This window comes from Ptychodera flava, chromosome 5, assembly GCF_041260155.1.
Source record: "Ptychodera flava strain L36383 chromosome 5, AS_Pfla_20210202, whole genome shotgun sequence".
Classification (NCBI taxonomy): domain Eukaryota; kingdom Metazoa; phylum Hemichordata; class Enteropneusta; family Ptychoderidae; genus Ptychodera; species Ptychodera flava.
The window spans coordinates 12,054,248-12,074,403 of record NC_091932.1 but is presented as its reverse complement, the minus strand read 5'-3'; the positions used below and the strand labels follow the sequence as shown (position 1 = coordinate 12,074,403).

The following is a 20,156-nucleotide window of genomic DNA, read 5'->3' as shown; positions in this document are numbered from 1 at the left end:
ATTATGAATAATAAACAAGAATTCTATAATTTAGGCAGCTTTCATTGGTAAGTAAAATGGGGAATACTCAGAAAGCATATGACAAAGAAACAGAGATTGTTTGTCATATGCTTGCTAAAGTATATAGTTTAAAGCAACGGACAATGACAAATATTTAATTTGAATTGAGTGAACTTTAATAACTTAAACCTGGATCGCGGGTATAAAAGGAACGCGGCTAACACGCGCATAAACATGATGTTAATTTCATTTGAATACGGTAAACAGCATCATGCAGACAGCTCTGCAAAAAATCCACTCAAGGCACTAATAGAGGAAAATTTTCGACACTTTGTCATGTTTCATGAACGCATGAATATCCATCGAATGCTGCTTTAACAAAACGCTGGACATTTCGGTCGTATTATATAGGCAAAACTGATCGAACCTTGCCCCAACAGAGATAGGCAGACCGGGGGACCCACTTCCGGCCGTGGGATTCAAAATTACGGGTTTACCGACTGAATGAACTTTAATAACTTTACGATTGAACGAAGTTTAATGACTTAAATAACTTTTCAAAGGTAAAACTTCACTATTCACAGTATGTAAATCATTTTATCAGATAATGTCAAAAATACACAATCATAGCTGATGGTAAAGGCTGGCTCTAAATCTCAGTCGTAAAGAGATGTGTCACCACAAGATATCTCCCAATGAAAGCAAACCTATAACGCGTTTGCATGCAGTGATAAGAACTGAACAGTTTTAATATGAGGCGGAAAATATTTTCTGAGAGAGAATTAAATTGTCATCCACTTTCACAATATTTTAGCACTGTATAAAGTCAAGCATTAAGCTTATAGGCGATCAATTTTTCAAATTATTTCACTGCATGGGGTAATGATTATCGACAACAAGGCTCATTTCTATTTAATCTTCAATGTCACTCGCCTTGCTCCAAAAGTCAAACATGAAGAATCTTTACCTACAGGACATGCGCCCTCAACGCTTGTGTTGATTTGATGACCCTATCGAAAGGTAACAGCTATTAAACATTGCAATTGTAACAAACAAAAACGTCGCTGTAGGTAGTCAAATAGAAGATTCACGCATAAAATTAGCCCCACTCATATCTACCCTTTATAGTGCAATGATGGTTGATAGTATTTCCGGTAAACATGGCAACTTGAACCGTGATCCCTTTCAATTAGATAATTTGTCTGTTAGTTCGTAAACAATATCACACTCTTTTTCTTCTTTACTGGTCGATTAACAATAGGTATCGTCGCTGTCTATTAAGCCTCACAGTTTGTATACGCTTGACCAGTTTTGTTGAACGGTCGGGATATTTGGGGGGTTCTGTGTCATGACTAAAGCACCCTTCTTACTAGTAACACCGTCCTTTAAAAACTCTGAAAGCAAACCCAGTGATATCTGACCCCTCTACCTATGAACGATGTCAACGCCTCTTGACGAACTGGTGAAATTCGAAAACTCGGAGTCTGCTGCTTTCGATAGTGTCAAGAGTCCAAATTAAGGTATGGGGCTACCCATTGTGGTACATTGTTAGCAAATTCCATGGCTTTGCACGTTGAAATACAGTGTATGTCAGTGTATTAAATGTTGTGTTTTTTTCATACTTTTTCCAAAGACTTGGTACAAGACACTATTTGGAAAAAAAGAATATTTAATTTGTGTAATAAAATAACAAGATTACCGGTAGTTCTTTCTTTACGATTTTTTTAAAGAAACTGAAACAAAATGCTGACTCAACAGTTTTTATTTGTGGTTTGAATAAATATCTTTGTACAACGTCATTGCTGGGTCAGTTTTCTCCATACATCTGAAAGATATTTGTCAAGATATTTGTCAAGAATTATCGGATTACAGGGAAACGCAGCACATTAACATTATCGATATTTTCCTTCCGAAAGTATGCCATTCTCTATATTAATTTCAACCAACCCGTTAACACTAATATTCCTGTAAATAGGTCCACAATCACCATTGATAACGATGGCTTAGGACAAACCAATGTGGTGCAGGGGGTAGGCGAACAGATTTTCTGTTTACAAACCGACACGGTGGAAACAATGTTAAACATAGGGCCAAAGTCCCTGAAGCTACTATAGACATGGATACAAAATTAAGTATTTCCTGACTGTATGAAATTATCTCACTAAGGTCATCCTAGGGACTTGTAAACCAAATATTAAAGCTGTCTGACCAGCGGTTTTGAAAAAACAAGCGACTCAACAGTTGACAGAGCTCTGCTGTGTTATGTAGAGAATAACCTTTTGTGACACATGTATTGATGAAGAAGGTGGATATCTTTAATAGCTCATTTCAGGATGGCCTGACCAAAAATGGAAAAAAATTCCGTAAAAATACAGATTTGCATATTTCATCACAATTTTAACAAATCTAAGTTGGGTTATCCCTAGGGACCTGTATACCAAATAACAAAGCTGTCTGACCAGTGGTTATGAAGAAGAAGATTTTAACCAAAAATGCCTTTTTTGTGCTAATTTGCATATTTTCAACAATATCAAAAAATTAATAAAAATAGTTTCTCAAAATCATATTTTATCCACACAACAAATATCAAATCAGTAAGTACTGCAGTTCTCAAGATATTTGAGTGGACGGACGCCTCACAAACGGACATACATACACATGATACATACATACATACAGACTGACGGTGGACGCCGGACGGATACCCATCCCCATAGCTTCTATAGACGTCTATAGTAGCTAATAAACGAGAGTTAATTACATTCTAATTAAAGTAAACAAGACTTGCTTAAATCAAGATTTACGTCATAAAAAAAGAGCATATCTGTCAGGTTATAAAGAATCTTGAGCTGTTTATCTTTTAATATCAGTATTTTCATCCTATTAACCAAGCACATTTAAACTTTCAAATTAACATTGTAATTAAGTTCTGTTGAATAAGTTGAGACTGTACGTACTCAGAGAAAGCACACTGAAGAGACAAATGTTTGAAACTTAAGAAGTTCAAGGTCATCAAAAGCATTATAAGGAATCATGTAACACTTTCATTGCACTGTTTACACAGATTGCATAATTACTATAAATAGCACATGAGGAATCTTACAGCCCAGCTTTACCATAAAAACCCTATCACTTTGACTACTCTTTTAATTGACCACTCTATTTTTTTCCTCAAAAAGTAATTTTATTTTATCCTTACCAAGTCAACCATAAATGGAAATTAGAACTTTCTCTATCTCTATTTATTTGACCACCCTATCATGACAAACTATTATGAGCAATTTCTTTTAGATAACATACAGAGCACAATAAATGACGGTTCAGAATATGTCAAAGTTGGGATTCAGGAAAGTTGCCTTTACATGTTTTAATTCTCCAAGATGGTAAGCATTTCACTATGAACTGTCAAAAAAAGTTGAACTTTCTGATAATTATAATTATTTTGGCTTTGATGATTTCCTAATTAATTCAATTATTTAAAATCATATTAATCATTTTTTTCTGGGTGAATTGATAGGGTTTATACAGTACAAGAATTACATACAATGTAAGTCAAATTTGACCAAAAATGACAAAAAAATTCCGTAAAAATACACATTTGCATATTTCATCACAACTTGAACAAATCTAAGTTGGGTTATCCCTAGGGACCTGTATACCAAATAACAAAGCTGTCTGACCAGCAGTTATGAAGAAGAAGATTTTTTTACCAACAACACCTTTTTTGGCATTAATTTGCCTATTTTCAACAATATCAAAAATTAAAAAAAAATAGTATCTCAAAATCACATTTTTCATCTACACAACAAATATCAAATCAGTAAGTACTGCGGTTCTCAAGATATTTGAGTGGACGGACGCCTCACAAACGGACATACATACATACATACATACAGACTGACGACGGACGCCGGACGGATACCCATCCCAATAGCTTCTATAGACTATAGTCTATAATAGCTAAAAATGACTAACGCCACTTCTATACCGTATGACCTACACCTGTTCATATCACTCCCATATACGAGGTTTATCAAAGATTTTTTAAAGGATAATATTCTTTTTTAAAACCTTATGCGCTTAAAATAGTGAACTATTTACTAAAAACGTTTACTCCAACTCTCCCAAAAGAACTACGTCAAAACAAAAACTTTTTTTTAATCGATAATGAAAACTGGGAGTCATTGTATAAATTCGAGGTAAGAGAAATAAGCACCTCTTATTTTACTGGTATTTGAAATTCAAATTGGTTTAGGTCCTATAATGAACTCTGTCGAAAAAAATTAACTTTTCGAGTTTCACACAAACGAGACGTAGACTTACATGAAGTACAAACTTTGTTTGCATCGTGGGCTTCACAAGACTGAAAGGTAAGCTTACGTCGCTCGAGGACGCTCCCTTCGCTCCCCAGAGGGGGAGCGTAGAGAGCGCCCTCGAGCGACGGATCTTCCCAGTCGAGGGCTTCACAGGCTTTGAATGAGTCCCTTATAAAACATGTGTAAACAGGGTCAGAAAGAAGTGTCAAAAAACAATAGAGTTCTGAAAACTGTCTACGAGGCGCACATCTAAAACCCCAGTCTGAAACTCTTCAAATTTCGTGTTCGTTTCCTTGTTCGGGCTGGTCCTCGCTCGCGCTCCGCCGCCGACTCGCTAGCAAGCTCACTCCAGCCTCGCTTTAACTTTCGCTAACCCGGAAGTTGTCTGCCGTTTGTCTCGCGTGGCGACCTGAATACAAAAACATGACCCGATGATCTGGACGTGGACAACCTAGTCGATCTCGCGGGGAATAAGCGGAGTTGCCATTACCGAAGCAGGACGCGTGTCTCCCAGCTTTCTTCAATTTGCCATGCGTTAAATTCCCGAGTACACATCTGCCATTTTGTGTACTTCAAGCCCAGGCGGTGCAGTCGAAAAGTTGCGAACGCTTGTACACAAGATGGCGTCACTGTTTGTGCAAGTTACGTGTGTTTTGTTATCGATTGTCATTTTGACCGAAAACGTCGTATCGACTGTCGCTTGGTACGTGCCGGGAAGCCCAGTGTCAGAGTATTGCAGCCCGCCTACGACAAAGGCACTTCATGAGAAAGATAATGATTGCAAGGTAAATCGTAAATTATTAAAAATTATTACAATAACAATCAACATAAACTTTGACTGGGGTGTTTCTCAGGAGTGGCTAGCTAGGGAGGGGTTTGGCTTTTCCAGTGTGTATTTACAACTCCTTTGTGTCTACGGCAAGATTACAACTTTAAAATGACCATACGACAAATATTAAAGGAGTACAAATCTGCGCTTCTGCTTCTTGAACAGGAACAACGTTACCAGTGTTTCACTCAATGTAAGCGCAAATTTTATACTGTAAGTGCAGGGTCTAGTTATTCAAAGGCAAATAAACACCTCTTTTCCTAGCTGTTTAATTGTTGAATTCATGCTAATGTTGCAGAAATAAATTATCATTGCCCGAAAATTTTGGTTGTGTTTAATTTTGTTATTGTCTTTTTATCGTTTTTCAGTCAAAAATACCAGTTTCAGTAAATAGGTTGGATTCCTCCAGGAAGTATGTTCCGTATGATTACACAAGGTAAAAGTGTGGTATTTTCAACACTTATTTTGTGTTATAATTTAAATTTTCATTTTCTGTGAGGTTGCCTTTCATGTTGTGTCCCTTTTCTCTGCCATTGGTTTAATACTTTCTATTATAGACCCTATGGTTTCTCTGGGCCCTCATATCCATAGAACCTGTTTGATTTATACCCTAAGGGTATAAATGGTTCTATGAGTACGAGGGCAGGTCACTGCAGGAAACAACTATGAAAATCATGAATTACTATGTGATCTATTTTTTGTGTCTCAATTGTGATCTATTTTTTGTGTCTCAATTGTGACTATAGCTTTCCTTTAAGGTAGAGTAAGGTAGTGAAAGTGAAAGACTTAAACATTTACTGATATGTGTACTTGAAATTCGAAAGGACAGCTGTCCCTGTGTTAATTAATGGGGAAAAAGACTGGAATTTTTCATACTCAAAGAGCTTTAAAATGAGCTCCCATACATGTGTATGGTAATGGTCAGAGGGACCATGGTATGGTAAATAAGAAAAGAGTTATACAAATTTGAGTCTGAATCTCTGTCCCCAAGTATACAGTCTACCATAAGTCTCTCACATATTGCAAATGTGGTGAAGTCGATGAAAGCAATTTTTGAACACAAAATAAAGTTTATGGCAATGTTTCACATTAGATGCAGATTCTTCATAGCTGTACACATTTATCAAAATTTTTTTACAAATATATCAAACATGAATTTTCATGGGCAAATATACTTTTCTGTCTCAGCCAAACATTGTTTTTGTAATCTTCTGCAAATTTGGCTGAGTGAAAACCATGTTTCTGGTAATCAGTGTACCCTATTTAATACATACCCTGACCTTTTCATCTTTGAGTTTGGCTGCCTTTCATAAAATTCTTTGTTTGCCATCACCAGAAAAGTAGATTTTCATGAAAAGTGATAAAAAACAAACACAGTGTTTATTTAAGGTTGATGCAAATCAAAAATAGCGATTTTCTTCACCTGCTCAAAACAAGAAGTACATTGGAAAATCAGTTTGTGCATTAACATTAGGTTTTACTTGTGTTTGGGTTTTTTTTACCTTGCAGGAAGTTAGGTTCTGTAGGAAACTTTGGGGACAGCAAACGAAGAATTTTATGGCATCTTTTATTTAAATCACAGCAAGCGATAAACCAAATAAAATAACAAGAAATTCATCAGTAACCTACATAGCTTGTCTGTCAAAACCATGTCTGAGAAAACAGACATATTTTTATTTTGAATCTATTAAACATTATCATATTTTTTTCTCTATCTTCAGGTTTGATTTCTGTGATCTGCCAGCTGATTCCTACGTCAAGGAAAATCTTGGCCAAGTCTTAGAAGGAGACAGACTTTATAAATCACCATACGATGTAAGTTTGTGGTATGTTTTCATCTGGGACATCTAGCCTTCTTTGTGGCAATTTTTAATCCCTGTCACCTCCCATCATTGTGTTGACAGGTCCTCACACACAATTTATAACAATAGGAGTGGACCAAACCATAGTGTGAAAGGGTATGTTTCATGAATGTCTCTCAGAGGCAAGAAAGCTCTTGTAGAGTTCTGTGGAAGTAAAATTTTGCAATGAAGTAGTAAACATTAAAGCCTAATTAGCTGTATCTTTTTGCACTTTTCCCCCATAGGATGGTTTAAAATCAACAGCAACGTACATAAAAATGCTAATATTGAAGTGTGACCCCCTAAATTTTTTCAAACGCTACGAATGTACGACTTAGATTTTAACAACAAAATGATTTTTGGCTTGCAAGTCAAATTCGGCCTCCATGAGCAAGTACACAAAAACTGCACACAATCAACCAAATCCATCGCCAAGGATTGAAAAAATGACATTTTTGTCGACAATGTTGTGTATAACAGTAGTCAAAAAATATATCAGAAAATTAGTAGTATTTATTTGGTAAATGAAATGCAGAACGAGACAGCTAATGGAGCTTTAACTTTAGAGTGTGTGTATATATATATAGAGAGAGAGAGAGAGAGAGCTTGAACTTTAGAGTGTATATATAGAGAGAGAGAGAGAGAGAGAGACAGACAGACAGACAGACAGACTAATAGAAAGATTAGATAGGTATAGATAGACATAGATAGTTAGATAGATAGATACATAGATACATAGATATCTGTCACTCATTCAACAGTCTTAATGTAGATGGAACTACTATTTTTTGTAAATTGTTTTGAGTTAAAAATCGTAATATTTTCCGAGATGTTAAGGACATAGAATAAATGTTAAACAAAATTCAACAGATTTGACTTCTGATCTGATGTTTAATTTGTGAGTTATTCAAACCATCAATTTAATAGCCAGTTCAAACCAGTTTGCATCATGCCAGGTATAAGCTTCACTGTTGTATCTGCAGTATATACAGTGTCCAAAAGTTGAGACCAGTCTGAGCTGGTTAACATATGTACTTCTTTCGTGCCATCAGATAACATTCATGAAGAGTGAGAACTGTTCTACGGTGTGTCACAAAACAATCAAAAGTGGCAGCCTCCAATGGAATTACCTGAAAGAAGCCATCGACTTCAACTATCAACATCACTGGTGCGTTCAAAATTGAGAAGCCAATACCTGCTGAGGACGTTGTTTTCAGTAATGCATTACTGTGTAGCAACACCATGACTCACAGCACTGCCACTGACTGCCATGCTCAGTTACCATACATACCCAGACATATTTAAAGTTCAAATATAACCAGTTATACTGTTACAGGAGTGTTAAATTCTCAAAGACATTGATTTAGGTGGTTCATGGTGAAAGATTGGCTACCTCTAAATGATCAATTATCTTAATAGTTATATTGTCTTGTTTCTGAAGCCTTCTATCCTTTATAACAAAATTTTTGAATGATAACTTTCATAACAGTGGTTACTTTAACACCATCTGCTATCACAAAGGAAATTATGCAGATTAAGTGTAGAATGGGAAGAGATTGCTACCAACATAGACATGGCCTCTCTTCCTGAGCTGTGATATTGTATTTGCTTTCTAGATTTCATGACTATTAAGGAATTCTGAAACCATCAACGCAACAATGCAGAAATGATTAACCAAAGCTGCCCAAACCAATCTATTCAATTCAATTCAGTGATTATTATCTCAGTACCTATTATAACCGTCCACGCTGAAATATTAGCAGCTGGGAGAACAATAATAAGACAGTCACTCCACACAAGTATAGAAATTAAACCGTGTAGTATATGTATCGCTTTGGTTATTCCCTTGTGGTGATGGTTGTGATGCCGCCAGGTCAACTGAGGTCACAGCCTCTTGATTGACCTGTAACACCTATGAGACACTCATGTATGTACTAGGAATTTTTAACTCACCAACATTGTTTCTCTGACATCAGGTATGTAGATGATTTACCAGTGCTGTGGTGTTATGATGCCAATGTCCTGTCATACTGCCTGTCAATATTTCCAGTTGGATGCCATGTCACCGCAGCAGGCAATAGAATGGATGCATGCGTAATTCTTGTAAGTCACAAGTGTAGATTTCAATATCCATGTGTGATGTAAGAATTACAGTATACGACTGTCACTTTATAGGCGCATCTAGTTGGGATTTTTTCAACATTGTGAAAAATAACTGCAACATCTGACCACTCTATCTAAAATTAGAAACAGGCAAGGCTATATCAACTCATGGAGTTATACAGGCAACAGTTTGTTACAATTCAATCTGACATAAAATATTACATATAACAACCTACGAGACAGTTCATAAAGTATCCTTTCCCTGTTTAGGCATGAAAATATCATGCAATAATTGAATATCATCACTTGACCTTGAGAGTGCTGTTTCCGTACAGCTGTAGCGGTTTACCTTGGGTGACCAGCGTGTATGATGTTGTAGACACAGCCATCACTGTTTCACCTGCCCATCCCCAGTGCCCTGAAAAATGGAACCACGCTCAATGTTGATAACGATGAGTTTGGGCCAAACCACAATGGTAAATTAGGGTTGAGCCATTCCTACAGATGTATTAAAGAATACTAAAATCAGTAGTCTCTAATATTGCTGTGCTTTATTTCTCATTTCAGCCGGCATTCAAGGAACCGGACACATACTATCTTTTCAATCACTTGGACTTTGTGATTTGGTTCAATCCTGTGAAGCAGTCAGACAGCAAAGACAGTCATCAATTGCATGGAAACATCGTTAAAGTCAGCGTCTCACCCCAAAGGTAATTATTGTAATAAAAGCTTCAGTGTGTCCTTCAACATGAATTAATTATAGATTAGTGAAATTTGTCCATATTGTATAAAATTGATAATTTTACATTGATAGATGTGGGTGATACAAGATTGAAATATTATGCAAATTGACAGATATCACTGTCATTGTCTGGTAACTAAGCCTTTCTAACCAATTTACACTGTACGCATTGTATCTGTTTTGCAAATATAATCTCAAAAAATATGAGAAATTCAATTCAAAAAAAGCTTCCTATCATAGGGGTAATTTTGATATTCAAAAATTTAAACTTTCATATTCAGACTGTTTATGGATATGGAGCAGACGACGGATAAAATCAACTGGAACTTATGATAGTTGTTGTGTAAGATCATGGCCAGGGAGAGCAGTTGTAATTTTTTGTATTTTTCTTAGATATATCCATGAAGTTAGTGATCCTATCCCTGTCCATAGAATATATTGAAACACAGAGGTTAAGACTTGCTAATGCATGTCATTGTGTAGAATAGGCAATGTATAGCCCCACAATGTACAGTGTGCAGTGTAGGCATGAATTTCAACTTCATTGTGAGAGTAGATAAAGATTCTGTATGGTGTTTTACACAAAGAATGATGGAAAATACACCATATGTTACAGGCTAAAGGAACCTTAGTGAAACCTTTGAGCATACTTCCAGATAAATTAAGTCTGGATTGTGCACTGTATAAACACCCTAGAGAAAATATATCATTCAGAATAAGGCATAATAGGTGTTTGAACTTCCATCTCATTAAAGTTTATAATGGATTCAAATTTCTTTCAAAATGTAATTCTTCTACTGTACACATAAAAACCAACAGTTGTACGTACATGTAGCGTACAGATAAAAAATCACAGACTCGCTAGAATGAAAGCTTGAAAGTTATAATGATGGAGATTGGGCTTTCTCATGATTTATGGTAACCAAAAACTCATAACCTACAGTAAGGACATGTGTGCTTCTAGCAGATCATCTGCACAGATAGTTCAAAGTGTACTAACTGTATATCAAAGTGGTTGTAAGCAGAAATATTTACATTCATAATGCATTTGTTTTGTAGTATCATTTTCGCATTGTTTACTGATATTGTTTTGAGAGATGCACTGTGATCTACAGCAAGTAGAATATTAACTGACAGTAAAGAATTGTGTCTTCCAGCATTGATTATTCCAGGACAGGCAAAGTGGATTGCAAGTCACCGGAAAACCAACCAGCGCCTCTTGCCATATCAGCCAATTTCACTGAAGACATCAATGTGACATACACATATTCTATCAGATTTCAGGTATGGGATAATTGAGCTTTTATGAAAATACCACAAGTTTTTCATGAGAACATTAGCAGAGTGTATCAACTGATGTGCAGTGAAGGATGATGCATTCATGAGCACTTGGGCATCAAATAGGCTGTGTTGATGCTATTGTTATACAAGGTCACTGTAATTTATCTTTCAATTTCAAATGTGTGTATGGAGACTGATCAAAGACTAATATTGTATGGCCTGTGAAAAGCATACAGACTTTGGAGTTAAATTTTGGCAGTATCCCAAATCTATCCTTATAATATAATTGATTATGTTTAGACACGCCAAAAAAGGCACTGTGTTATAAAGCACCTTTCAAATGATTAAAATTACAGAATGGTTGTTCTGTCTGCCATTTTTTTAGCAGAAACAAATTCTGTTGATCTCTGTGATGGGTGTATGTCATACATAGAAATAAGCCTCTTTCTCCGTGAATGTCATTTGTTTCTCATACCTCTTGAGTAATGTTATCTGGAAATACTCTGTGAGCAGCCTTTAAGAACACAATATGTCTACAATGAAAGATACATAATCCGTGAATATTCATTATTTATAATGATTCATTACCTGTTTATTTGCAAACTTGAACATGCAATTGCACATGAAAGAATAATGTTAAGCTTCAAGCATGAAACAGAAATATTGAAGTATGTATCTTACTCTCTGATTGGTTCATTCCTGAAACAGAAATATTATAGTATGTATCTCACTCTCTGATTGGTTGGTTCATTCCCACGCAGGTTGAGGAAGACATGTCTGCACTGAACAGATGGAATATCATTATTAACTCTCAACCTATCAGTCAAATTAGTGAACTCAGGTAAGTGCAATAGCTAGGCCATATTTCTTCAAAATGTGGAAAACATACTCGAGTCTTTTACAGTGGAGTTTGATTGAGTGTCCGGATTGCCTTGCAGAGCTCGACAAGTCTGCATGTTGCTTATCATTAGAAAAGTAAACATTTGAAACAAATTGAGTCTTTGGTGTTAGATTACAGCGCGCTGCGAACGTTTCCCATACACTGTCTTGTCTACAATCATGACAGTCGTTCAGCATACATTGCACTACATACACATCACCAAAGTTTCTTTTAGGTGTTTATGAAGAAACAAGTAAATTCTTTTCAAAATAAAATTTTCTTCTCCTCTCGATGTCAACAATTACGACAACAGTCCATTCAGCATACAGTCTGCAGGTAGCATGTCCAGTGCAGTCTACTCTATCAACAAGTTTGGCACTGTGCAATACAACGATGAATATTATCAACTAGAAAATTCTTAACACTCCTACATGAAACTTTTTTCCTGCTTTCTCTTTTGTCTTAGTTAAACGAAACTCTCTCCATTGACACTTCACTCAAATACATGACACAGCTACAAAATAGACTAGAAGAAAAGTGTTGATTTTACACATGTAAGTGCAATTCTCAGTCAATACAATACATTTTATGCCATTAAATAACACACCCAGTGTTTCTGAAATAATTCACTGTATTTTGGCAAGTAATTTGCCGGACGGCTTCATACACGACAACGGCATGGAGGAGACGGCGATATGTCTCTTTCTGCAAAATGTTCTTCATCTTGCTGAAGTTCAAGCAATATTCTACTGAACGCCCAGGGTCAGTCTGGTTGATGTTGATGACTTTCTCCGGTATATAGATCCGACACTCGAAAGATATGCCAGTGAGTTTCGTCGGAGTTGTACGGTATTTCCCAAAATAAAATACCTGAAAGAAAACTGATGATGTGTAGTGCAGTGTCAAACTTGTTGTGAGTGGCATTCTGAAACCACTGTTGTAGTAGACTAGACAGTGTGTGGGAAACGTTCGCCGCGCACTGTAATCTAACACCAAAGACTAAATTTGTTGCAAATGTTTACTTTTCTAATGATAAGCCACAAGTAGACTTGTCGAGCTCTGCAAAGAAATCTTGACACTCAATCAAATTCCACTGTACTTGAGAAGCTAGTGACAAGAACTTGAGAAGCTAGTGACAAGAACTTGAGAAGCTAGTGACAAGAACACTGCAATTTTGCAAAGTTAGATATACGAACAAAGAAAATCTTCTTTTGCTGATGATGTATCTAATACATAAATCTACATATCTCTGTGTTTCCATGGGTGTACATGAAAGGTCATGGTCATGGTCTTTCAATCTAACAAACAGCAGTCTATGAAAAAGTGAAGCTCAACGTATTGAACTGTGACTCATGTACATGAAATTTAATTGCAATTGAGAATCCTCAAGAATATTGTATTTCACTGAAAGTTATTGAAATCAAATGAAGCCCTGCTTGAGTTTGTAGCAATTATTTTTCCGCAATGCAATGATTGACCCCTGACCTTTCTGAAACTGTCGATTCATGTTTAATTTTCTGCTTTCAACCATTGATTAAATTTTTTTTGATTAAAGGGCTTAGGTCATCAGTTGTGTATGTCCCTGTTTTTTCTGGGTTTTTTTTCCACGGCACAATGACAGGTTTCCTTCTCATGTAGACCATGCTCATTGAGTCAGTATGACAAGTATTGACTTCAATGAAATACTAGTAGACTGTGTAACCCTGCTAAAGCTTACTTTGTTATCTACGAGGGAGTTTGTGTCTGAAAACAGAGACAAGATGGTATACAGTTCTCTCACTCAGACTCAAGTTAGTTCCAGGCGATGTGTAACAGCAGTTGGCCCTATCAAACGGTGAAGTTGCTCATTTGCGCAAATGGAATATACATGAAAATGCCTTTTGACACATTTTACCAAATATCAGCTGTTGTATAGAGTAAAACATCACTGTTTTATCAATGTTGCAGTTGACAAATGGTTCCATGGGACTCTCATGATGCAAGTAACTACTTCCTTTAAAAATGGCATTCTCTTTACAACTAACCCTGACAGAAGTGTTGTATTATTTCTTCCTTTCAGTATTATGAACTCAGGTCTGGTCATAACATTTCTCACCGGTGGACTGGCCATACTCTCCTACAGAATAAAGGCATCCAGGGTAAGAGTTATTCCATGCCAGTCAAGTATGTAAACACTATCTCTTCACCTCTTTCAATTCCTGTGATTCTCAGTCATGTACATGTAACTTCTATCAGTATTCCATTGATGTATTCAGGGCAATCAATGAAAACCCCCCCAAAAAAATTCCATCTTTGAAGACATTTGTTTCCAGTCGAAGTCTTTGAAAAGAAAAGATAAAGGTTTTTGCCCTGAGGCTTTGGTGTTACCTGATTGTTTTTCAAGAGGGTGTGCAGACCTGAAATTGAGCTAGGTTATCTGCAACCAGGTAAAAGTTTTGGATGTTTTTTCCTAAATCAAGATGTCAACGACGGTGGTTCTTGAAAACGTATACCCATCCATGTATTAATAATGGGATTAATCCATACTGAAATAACAGGAAGTAATTTCTCAAGTTAACACAAGTTTATTTACCAGTTTTGTCTGGTCACATTCTGTTTGATCTGCTAGAAACTTCAATCAGCTCTTGATATTGTATTTGAGTGAAAAAGGTTTGCTGAAAACTTGCAGGCTTTGCAAGGCAGTTTGCTCTTGTTTCACAATCAATATCAAGCCATCATCTGTCAGTATTATATTGTAAGTCAGGGTAGACTTCTCTCCCAATAGAGATGCTCAAGATCAGCAGTTTGGGTAATCCAGGGATGTGTTGTAGCGCCCTCTATTGGTCATCATGCTCACAGTACCTCATGTATGCCAAGGAAGTATTGTATCACAAAATGAGGATACCAACTTCCAAGCAATTCTGCCACCATCTGATGTGTCTCAAAACAGTGTTCAAAAGTTTTCAGAACAAGTAGCAAATTTTGATTTATAGGAGACCAGGGGAAGGGAGGAATTCTCAGAGGATGTATTTCCCCATTCATGGATGAGAAATTTTTCTGTGATAGAAGTGAGCCAAATTTAGTAAATAGCCAGTCTACTTGGCCTAAGTCAGGCTAAAAATGACCACACTGGTAATACCACATCCTCAACAATTGTTTTCATGTTTTGTTTTCAGAACAAGAAAGATGACAGCATGGGTTGGCAAATGGTCAGAGAGGAAGTATTCCGTGCGCCATTAGGATTTCTGCCCCTTACGGTCCTGGTTGGCTCTGGTATCCAGGTAACCGTTACCATGGTAGTGGTCTTAAGTAAGTAAAAGCTAATCATAGATTAATTTATTTGTAATTCATCTTTCCAATGTACCGTTCACGTGTTTGTGTAGGCTGTCGTAACAATGGCATGAAGTCTATTCTAGTAGCAGTATATCCTGTCAGCTTTCATAGACTCACAATGAGATTATAGTCGTCTCACTTTCATGCACTGCCTCATGGGATGGCAAAGTGAACTTTAGCAATCTTTATAATTCGCAATGCTTTATAATGTGGCATTGCAGACTACATTTACATCTATTTACTTTACAAAGCAAACCATGTACATGTACTGAGTAAAAGCAGTACAAGTGACCTTGACTTTAATGTTGGTCAATAAGTCTTCACCAATGTTACCGTCCAGCAGGGACAATGTGACTGATTTCCTCTGTGTGGAGAAGGACTTCTGCTAAACTTGGGTAAAGCGAATGCTGTGTATTTGTTCACCAGCTTGCCATGGGAACACAGGCTGTGTACACGTATTCTTCTCAGTCATTGTGAAGCAAATGTCAGACTCACCGTGACATTTCAATCAGTTTTGGTATTTTTTGTTTGGTTTTACAGGCTTGGCATCTCTAGGCACAGTCTCAGCAGCCAACCCAGGCAGTATTGTGACAACTTCACTTATAAGTTATGTTGTACTTGGTAGTTTTCCAGCTGGCTACATCACCATTCTACTCTATAAAAGTATGATACTTGTATTTACTCTAAACTTTATCACTTATGATATTCCCACCATCCAAACAACACAGATCAACAAATCAAAAACAATTTCGTTTTGTAAAATGACCTGTCATGACAAAGACTCTCTACCAGATTCCATTCTAAAAACTTGACAATGACTTCCCATCAATGTTGCACTGCTCAAAAGTTTACAGGCCCTGAAATGTGTTTACAATATTATACTCAACAGCAAGATATCTGCCCATTGTGTTGCATTACGCAGCTGGCCCCTAAATATGTATTACAATAGCAATATACCTGTAATCTGTTTATTTTGAATATCTTCCACCATGTGATAAACAATAAATGTGAGATGCAGGAAAGATCTGAACAAAGCCAACGCGACTGAATTCTTGGTTGTCATCTCAATAATATCCATGAAGGAATATAAATTAGAGGACAACACGCCAATCCTTTATGCCATCAGGAAATTTTGCAGCACAAGAAACTTAATAGCAAACGAAATGTATTTTTGCAATACGTTTTCTGTTTAATTTTCATGAAACTTAACTATTTTTTTTCATTCGTGAATTATCCAGTGTGGGGCGGGGCCTACTGGAAAGTGACAGCTGCCATCACAGCTATCTCCTTGCCAGCACTGATGCTGTTCCAGTTGTTTATGGCTAATATGATCCTTCTAAGCCAGCAGAGTGCAGCAGTTCTACCAGTGACTACATGGCTGGCACTCCTAGCAATCTGGCTTCTAGTCAACATGCCGTTGGTCTTCTTAGGTGGTTATGCAGCAAACAAACAGAAGGTACAGTGCCATCTTTCCATCATCTACTCTTGCCAAACCAGTTTGTAACCTTTTTGCCTCCATATCACTCTGACCTTCAATTTCTCACCTTCATATTATTATTTAATTTTGGATTTTCGAAAATTAAGACCTTGAAAGTTTTTCTTTCTCCAAGAGCTTTAAAATGGCACTCCCACTTGGTAACATTTTTGAAACACATTTTTTTATGGCAACGGTCGATATTTGATGTGGCGACTGCGCGCGGATCACGAGATATCGATAAAAACATGTCTTCAAAAAAGTAAAAGTTTGAATTCCGTGGCCCACCTAAATTCAGCTTCCGAACAGCGAATGTTCGGCACTGGGGCCATCGTCAACTAAGCTATGGAGTACGAGTCTACGCTTACGCTGCTGTACGCCACAGTACCACTTGCGTCAGTGATCGGTCATGGCCCCTGGGAGAAAGCTGAGTCTTACTGACTTGGTGAAAAACGAAAAACAATTTTGCTGATTCCACCAGAATTCGCATAGGTGACTAGCACAGTTACGTGCGGTTGATACATAGCGGCCGGCGCGTGGTATGCGTCAAAATGTTACCAAGTGGGAGTGCCTCTTTAAAATGAGCCTCCACAAAAGGGAGATCAGAAAAGAATTGAAGAAATTTGAGAGTCCACACACATGTATCCGTCTCCAAGGCATGTCTACCTTACATACACAAAGATGCATCAGTGGAAAAGTCAGCTCCAGCAGTTGACTTCAAACTGATTCAGTGTCATCATGGAGGAAAAAACATTGTTGTATTTCTGATGATGAACTGTTTTCCTTAAAGGCTTTGATTGATGTTTTATTATTCTTGTTGAAATATCTAATTGACGTTAATAAAACTCCATTCAGAACAGTACAATGCACTGATGTTGTGTTTATAAGTAATGGATGTATCCATGACGAATGTGCAGGCTACATTTCAAAACCAGGCCTCACAAAGATCCATTGTAATGGTTTACAATATAATGTGAAGTGTTATATCAGTTCAATTACGTTTGTGTGCTGGTGTTTTAATCCTCTGCTGGTAAAACTGAATCTTCCAGAATACGTATTTTCTGATAATGGCACTTCAACAAATGTTTCAAGGTCAAGTTCAAAACCATGACCAATACAGATATATGATTGATATATCAAAATTTATCTTCCATCATTCAAACTGTAGGGAGACACTGAACAGATGACATATCAAAAATGGAATTTGTTGAAGATAGTTCATTGAGTATGGACCCACTTTCAGCTGAAGTCAGCTTTGATTCTGAATGGAACCCAAAGAGGAAATTAAAGTTTTGAAATGTAGAGAAAAAGTTATGTGAGTGAGACACCTTTGAACAAAGAATTTCTTTAAACTGGTATTTATCCCAAAGTTTTGGTCTTTTTATTTTTACAGAGGACACTTCATCCAGTGCCACCCAGTGAAATCTGCATGATTGTGCCGAAAAAGACATGCGGACAAAAACTTGGAAATGCAGCGATGAAAGTCTTGTGTGTAATTCTTCCATTTGGCTGCATCTACATGCAACTTCTGTTTGTCTTAAGAAGTCTTTGGTAGGTACTGTAGATGTGCTATCTTTGAAGAAAAGCCACCTTTACTATACACACAAAGTCAATAAAAGAGTAGAAAGTCCAGTTATTAATTGTATGTCATTCACATTTGCATAAATTTGCCAGGAAATTTGAAAGCTAACAAGTATCTTTAACCCAGGTCAAGTTTTTCATGAAATATTGTTAGTTAAAGGTTACCAGGGATTGTTTTTAATCGTTATTGCCCATCCTGAACTTTCAACAACTTTATTTGAACCCTTTCATTGTACGGTAAATTCAATCATACATAAGGACCTGTGAGTCTGCCGGGATGTGCATGCTACATGGCATATTGTAGGAATCATTATTTTTATAGGGATTTTAAGCCCTTTCAAACACTTTGAGTTGTTCAGTGTGAACTTTTTGTTCCTTTGAAACATACATGTAGAGAGTCTATCAAAATCATGATGTGTTTTTTCCACCCTTTTCCTGTTTTTGCAATGAATATTATCAGTTATACCTTTTCTAGTCATAAAATTCTCTCACTGTTTTCTGGTGATTTTATCTCCTCAGGAGTGATGGTGTTTATTACAGTCAAGGTTTACTAGCACTCTCTGTGGTCTTTCTGATGGTTACCTGTGTGGAACTGGCCATATTGACTTGTTATCTGGAACTCAACAGTCAGGTACTGGTGAAATTTGCCACGTTTAAGTTCTTTATGTTTGTCTATCAATGTCAGTGTGAAATTTATGTGATAGCAATGCCAATATTGATGTAGGATCAGGCTGCATATCACTCTTGCCAAATTCATTTTAAAATTATCATGCTATATACTATTAAAGGTATACTGTCACCTGTTCCAATTTTACCACAGTTTACCATGAAAAGAGAAAATCTAACCAATCACAGATTTTAAGCGGGTGGCCGCTTTTTAAAACGACGCCCTCACATGGGTATTTTGAATACCAAGGAACGCCCCCTTGACCATATATGGGGATATTTCGGCTGACTCGCAGCGTGTTTGCAAGGTTATATCTGATTGGTTGATTGTCACTATTCACAGCAACTTAGGGAGTTTATTTGTATTGTTTTAATTATATTGGTAAGATTCAGCCAACCAATAGCATAACAGCTTCGAAATCGCTGCAAGTCGCCCGGATATTTTAGATTACAGGTGACTGTATACCTTTAAGGTGGAATATGGGCCTCAACAACAGATATTCAGACTCCAACTTTTACAGTTCTTTTCTGATCTACTGCTTGCAGGGCTCATGAAGTATTGACACTCTTGCAGTATCAAAGAAAACTTCACTGTCTTAGTTTTTTGCAAAAATCAGAAATTTTATTTTTCCAATAGATTTAAGACAGGGTTGGCAGCCATTCTAAATTTCAGATATCAGTAAATATAAGGTAATTTGATTCTCAAGAATCAAAATTTGCACAGTGACCCCAATTTTTTATTCTTGCATTGTAAGAGAACAATTGAAAGTTTCATTGAAGAAAGTCTGAACAAAAGTCTTTCACTTTCGAGGCACATATTACTTTATTAAGTTTAGGCATATAAAATGACAATCAAAGACCTACTATGTACTCTTTCTCCCTGCAGGACTACAGATGGGCTTGGAGATCATTCATTTACAATGGTTCAGGAGCTATCTTGCTATTTCTCTACAGTATTTACTATTACGTGACTAGATTACAAGCCCATGATGCGGTCAGTGGGGCTCTCTACTATGGAGTAACCACTGTCATGGTGGTCAGTTTCTTTGCCTTCACAGGTGAGATGGACTTTTATTTATTTGCCGTTCATTCCTCATTCCGTAGCTGTGAACTCATTCCGTGTTTTTGCAC

General features: G+C 36.8%; 1 protein-coding gene across 1 annotated transcript in view; it reads left to right on the top strand.

Moving 5' to 3' along the window:
* The first annotated feature begins 4,707 nt into the window (after positions 1 to 4,707).
* The window catches only part of LOC139133027 (transmembrane 9 superfamily member 2-like), a 20,025-nt gene continuing 4,576 nt past the window's right edge, over positions 4,708 to 20,156 (top strand). Inside the window, exons 1-15 of the mRNA XM_070699414.1 lie at positions 4,708 to 5,101; positions 5,514 to 5,581; positions 6,867 to 6,960; positions 8,039 to 8,154; positions 8,963 to 9,089; positions 9,657 to 9,799; positions 10,989 to 11,115; positions 11,874 to 11,953; positions 14,052 to 14,130; positions 15,148 to 15,280; positions 15,845 to 15,967; positions 16,543 to 16,760; positions 18,172 to 18,329; positions 18,879 to 18,990; positions 19,912 to 20,083. Coding sequence (XP_070555515.1) covers positions 4,937 to 5,101; positions 5,514 to 5,581; positions 6,867 to 6,960; positions 8,039 to 8,154; positions 8,963 to 9,089; positions 9,657 to 9,799; positions 10,989 to 11,115; positions 11,874 to 11,953; positions 14,052 to 14,130; positions 15,148 to 15,280; positions 15,845 to 15,967; positions 16,543 to 16,760; positions 18,172 to 18,329; positions 18,879 to 18,990; positions 19,912 to 20,083 — 1,915 coding nt within the window. The 5' untranslated portion in view covers positions 4,708 to 4,936. The remainder of the gene's footprint in view (positions 5,102 to 5,513; positions 5,582 to 6,866; positions 6,961 to 8,038; positions 8,155 to 8,962; positions 9,090 to 9,656; positions 9,800 to 10,988; positions 11,116 to 11,873; positions 11,954 to 14,051; positions 14,131 to 15,147; positions 15,281 to 15,844; positions 15,968 to 16,542; positions 16,761 to 18,171; positions 18,330 to 18,878; positions 18,991 to 19,911; positions 20,084 to 20,156) is intronic.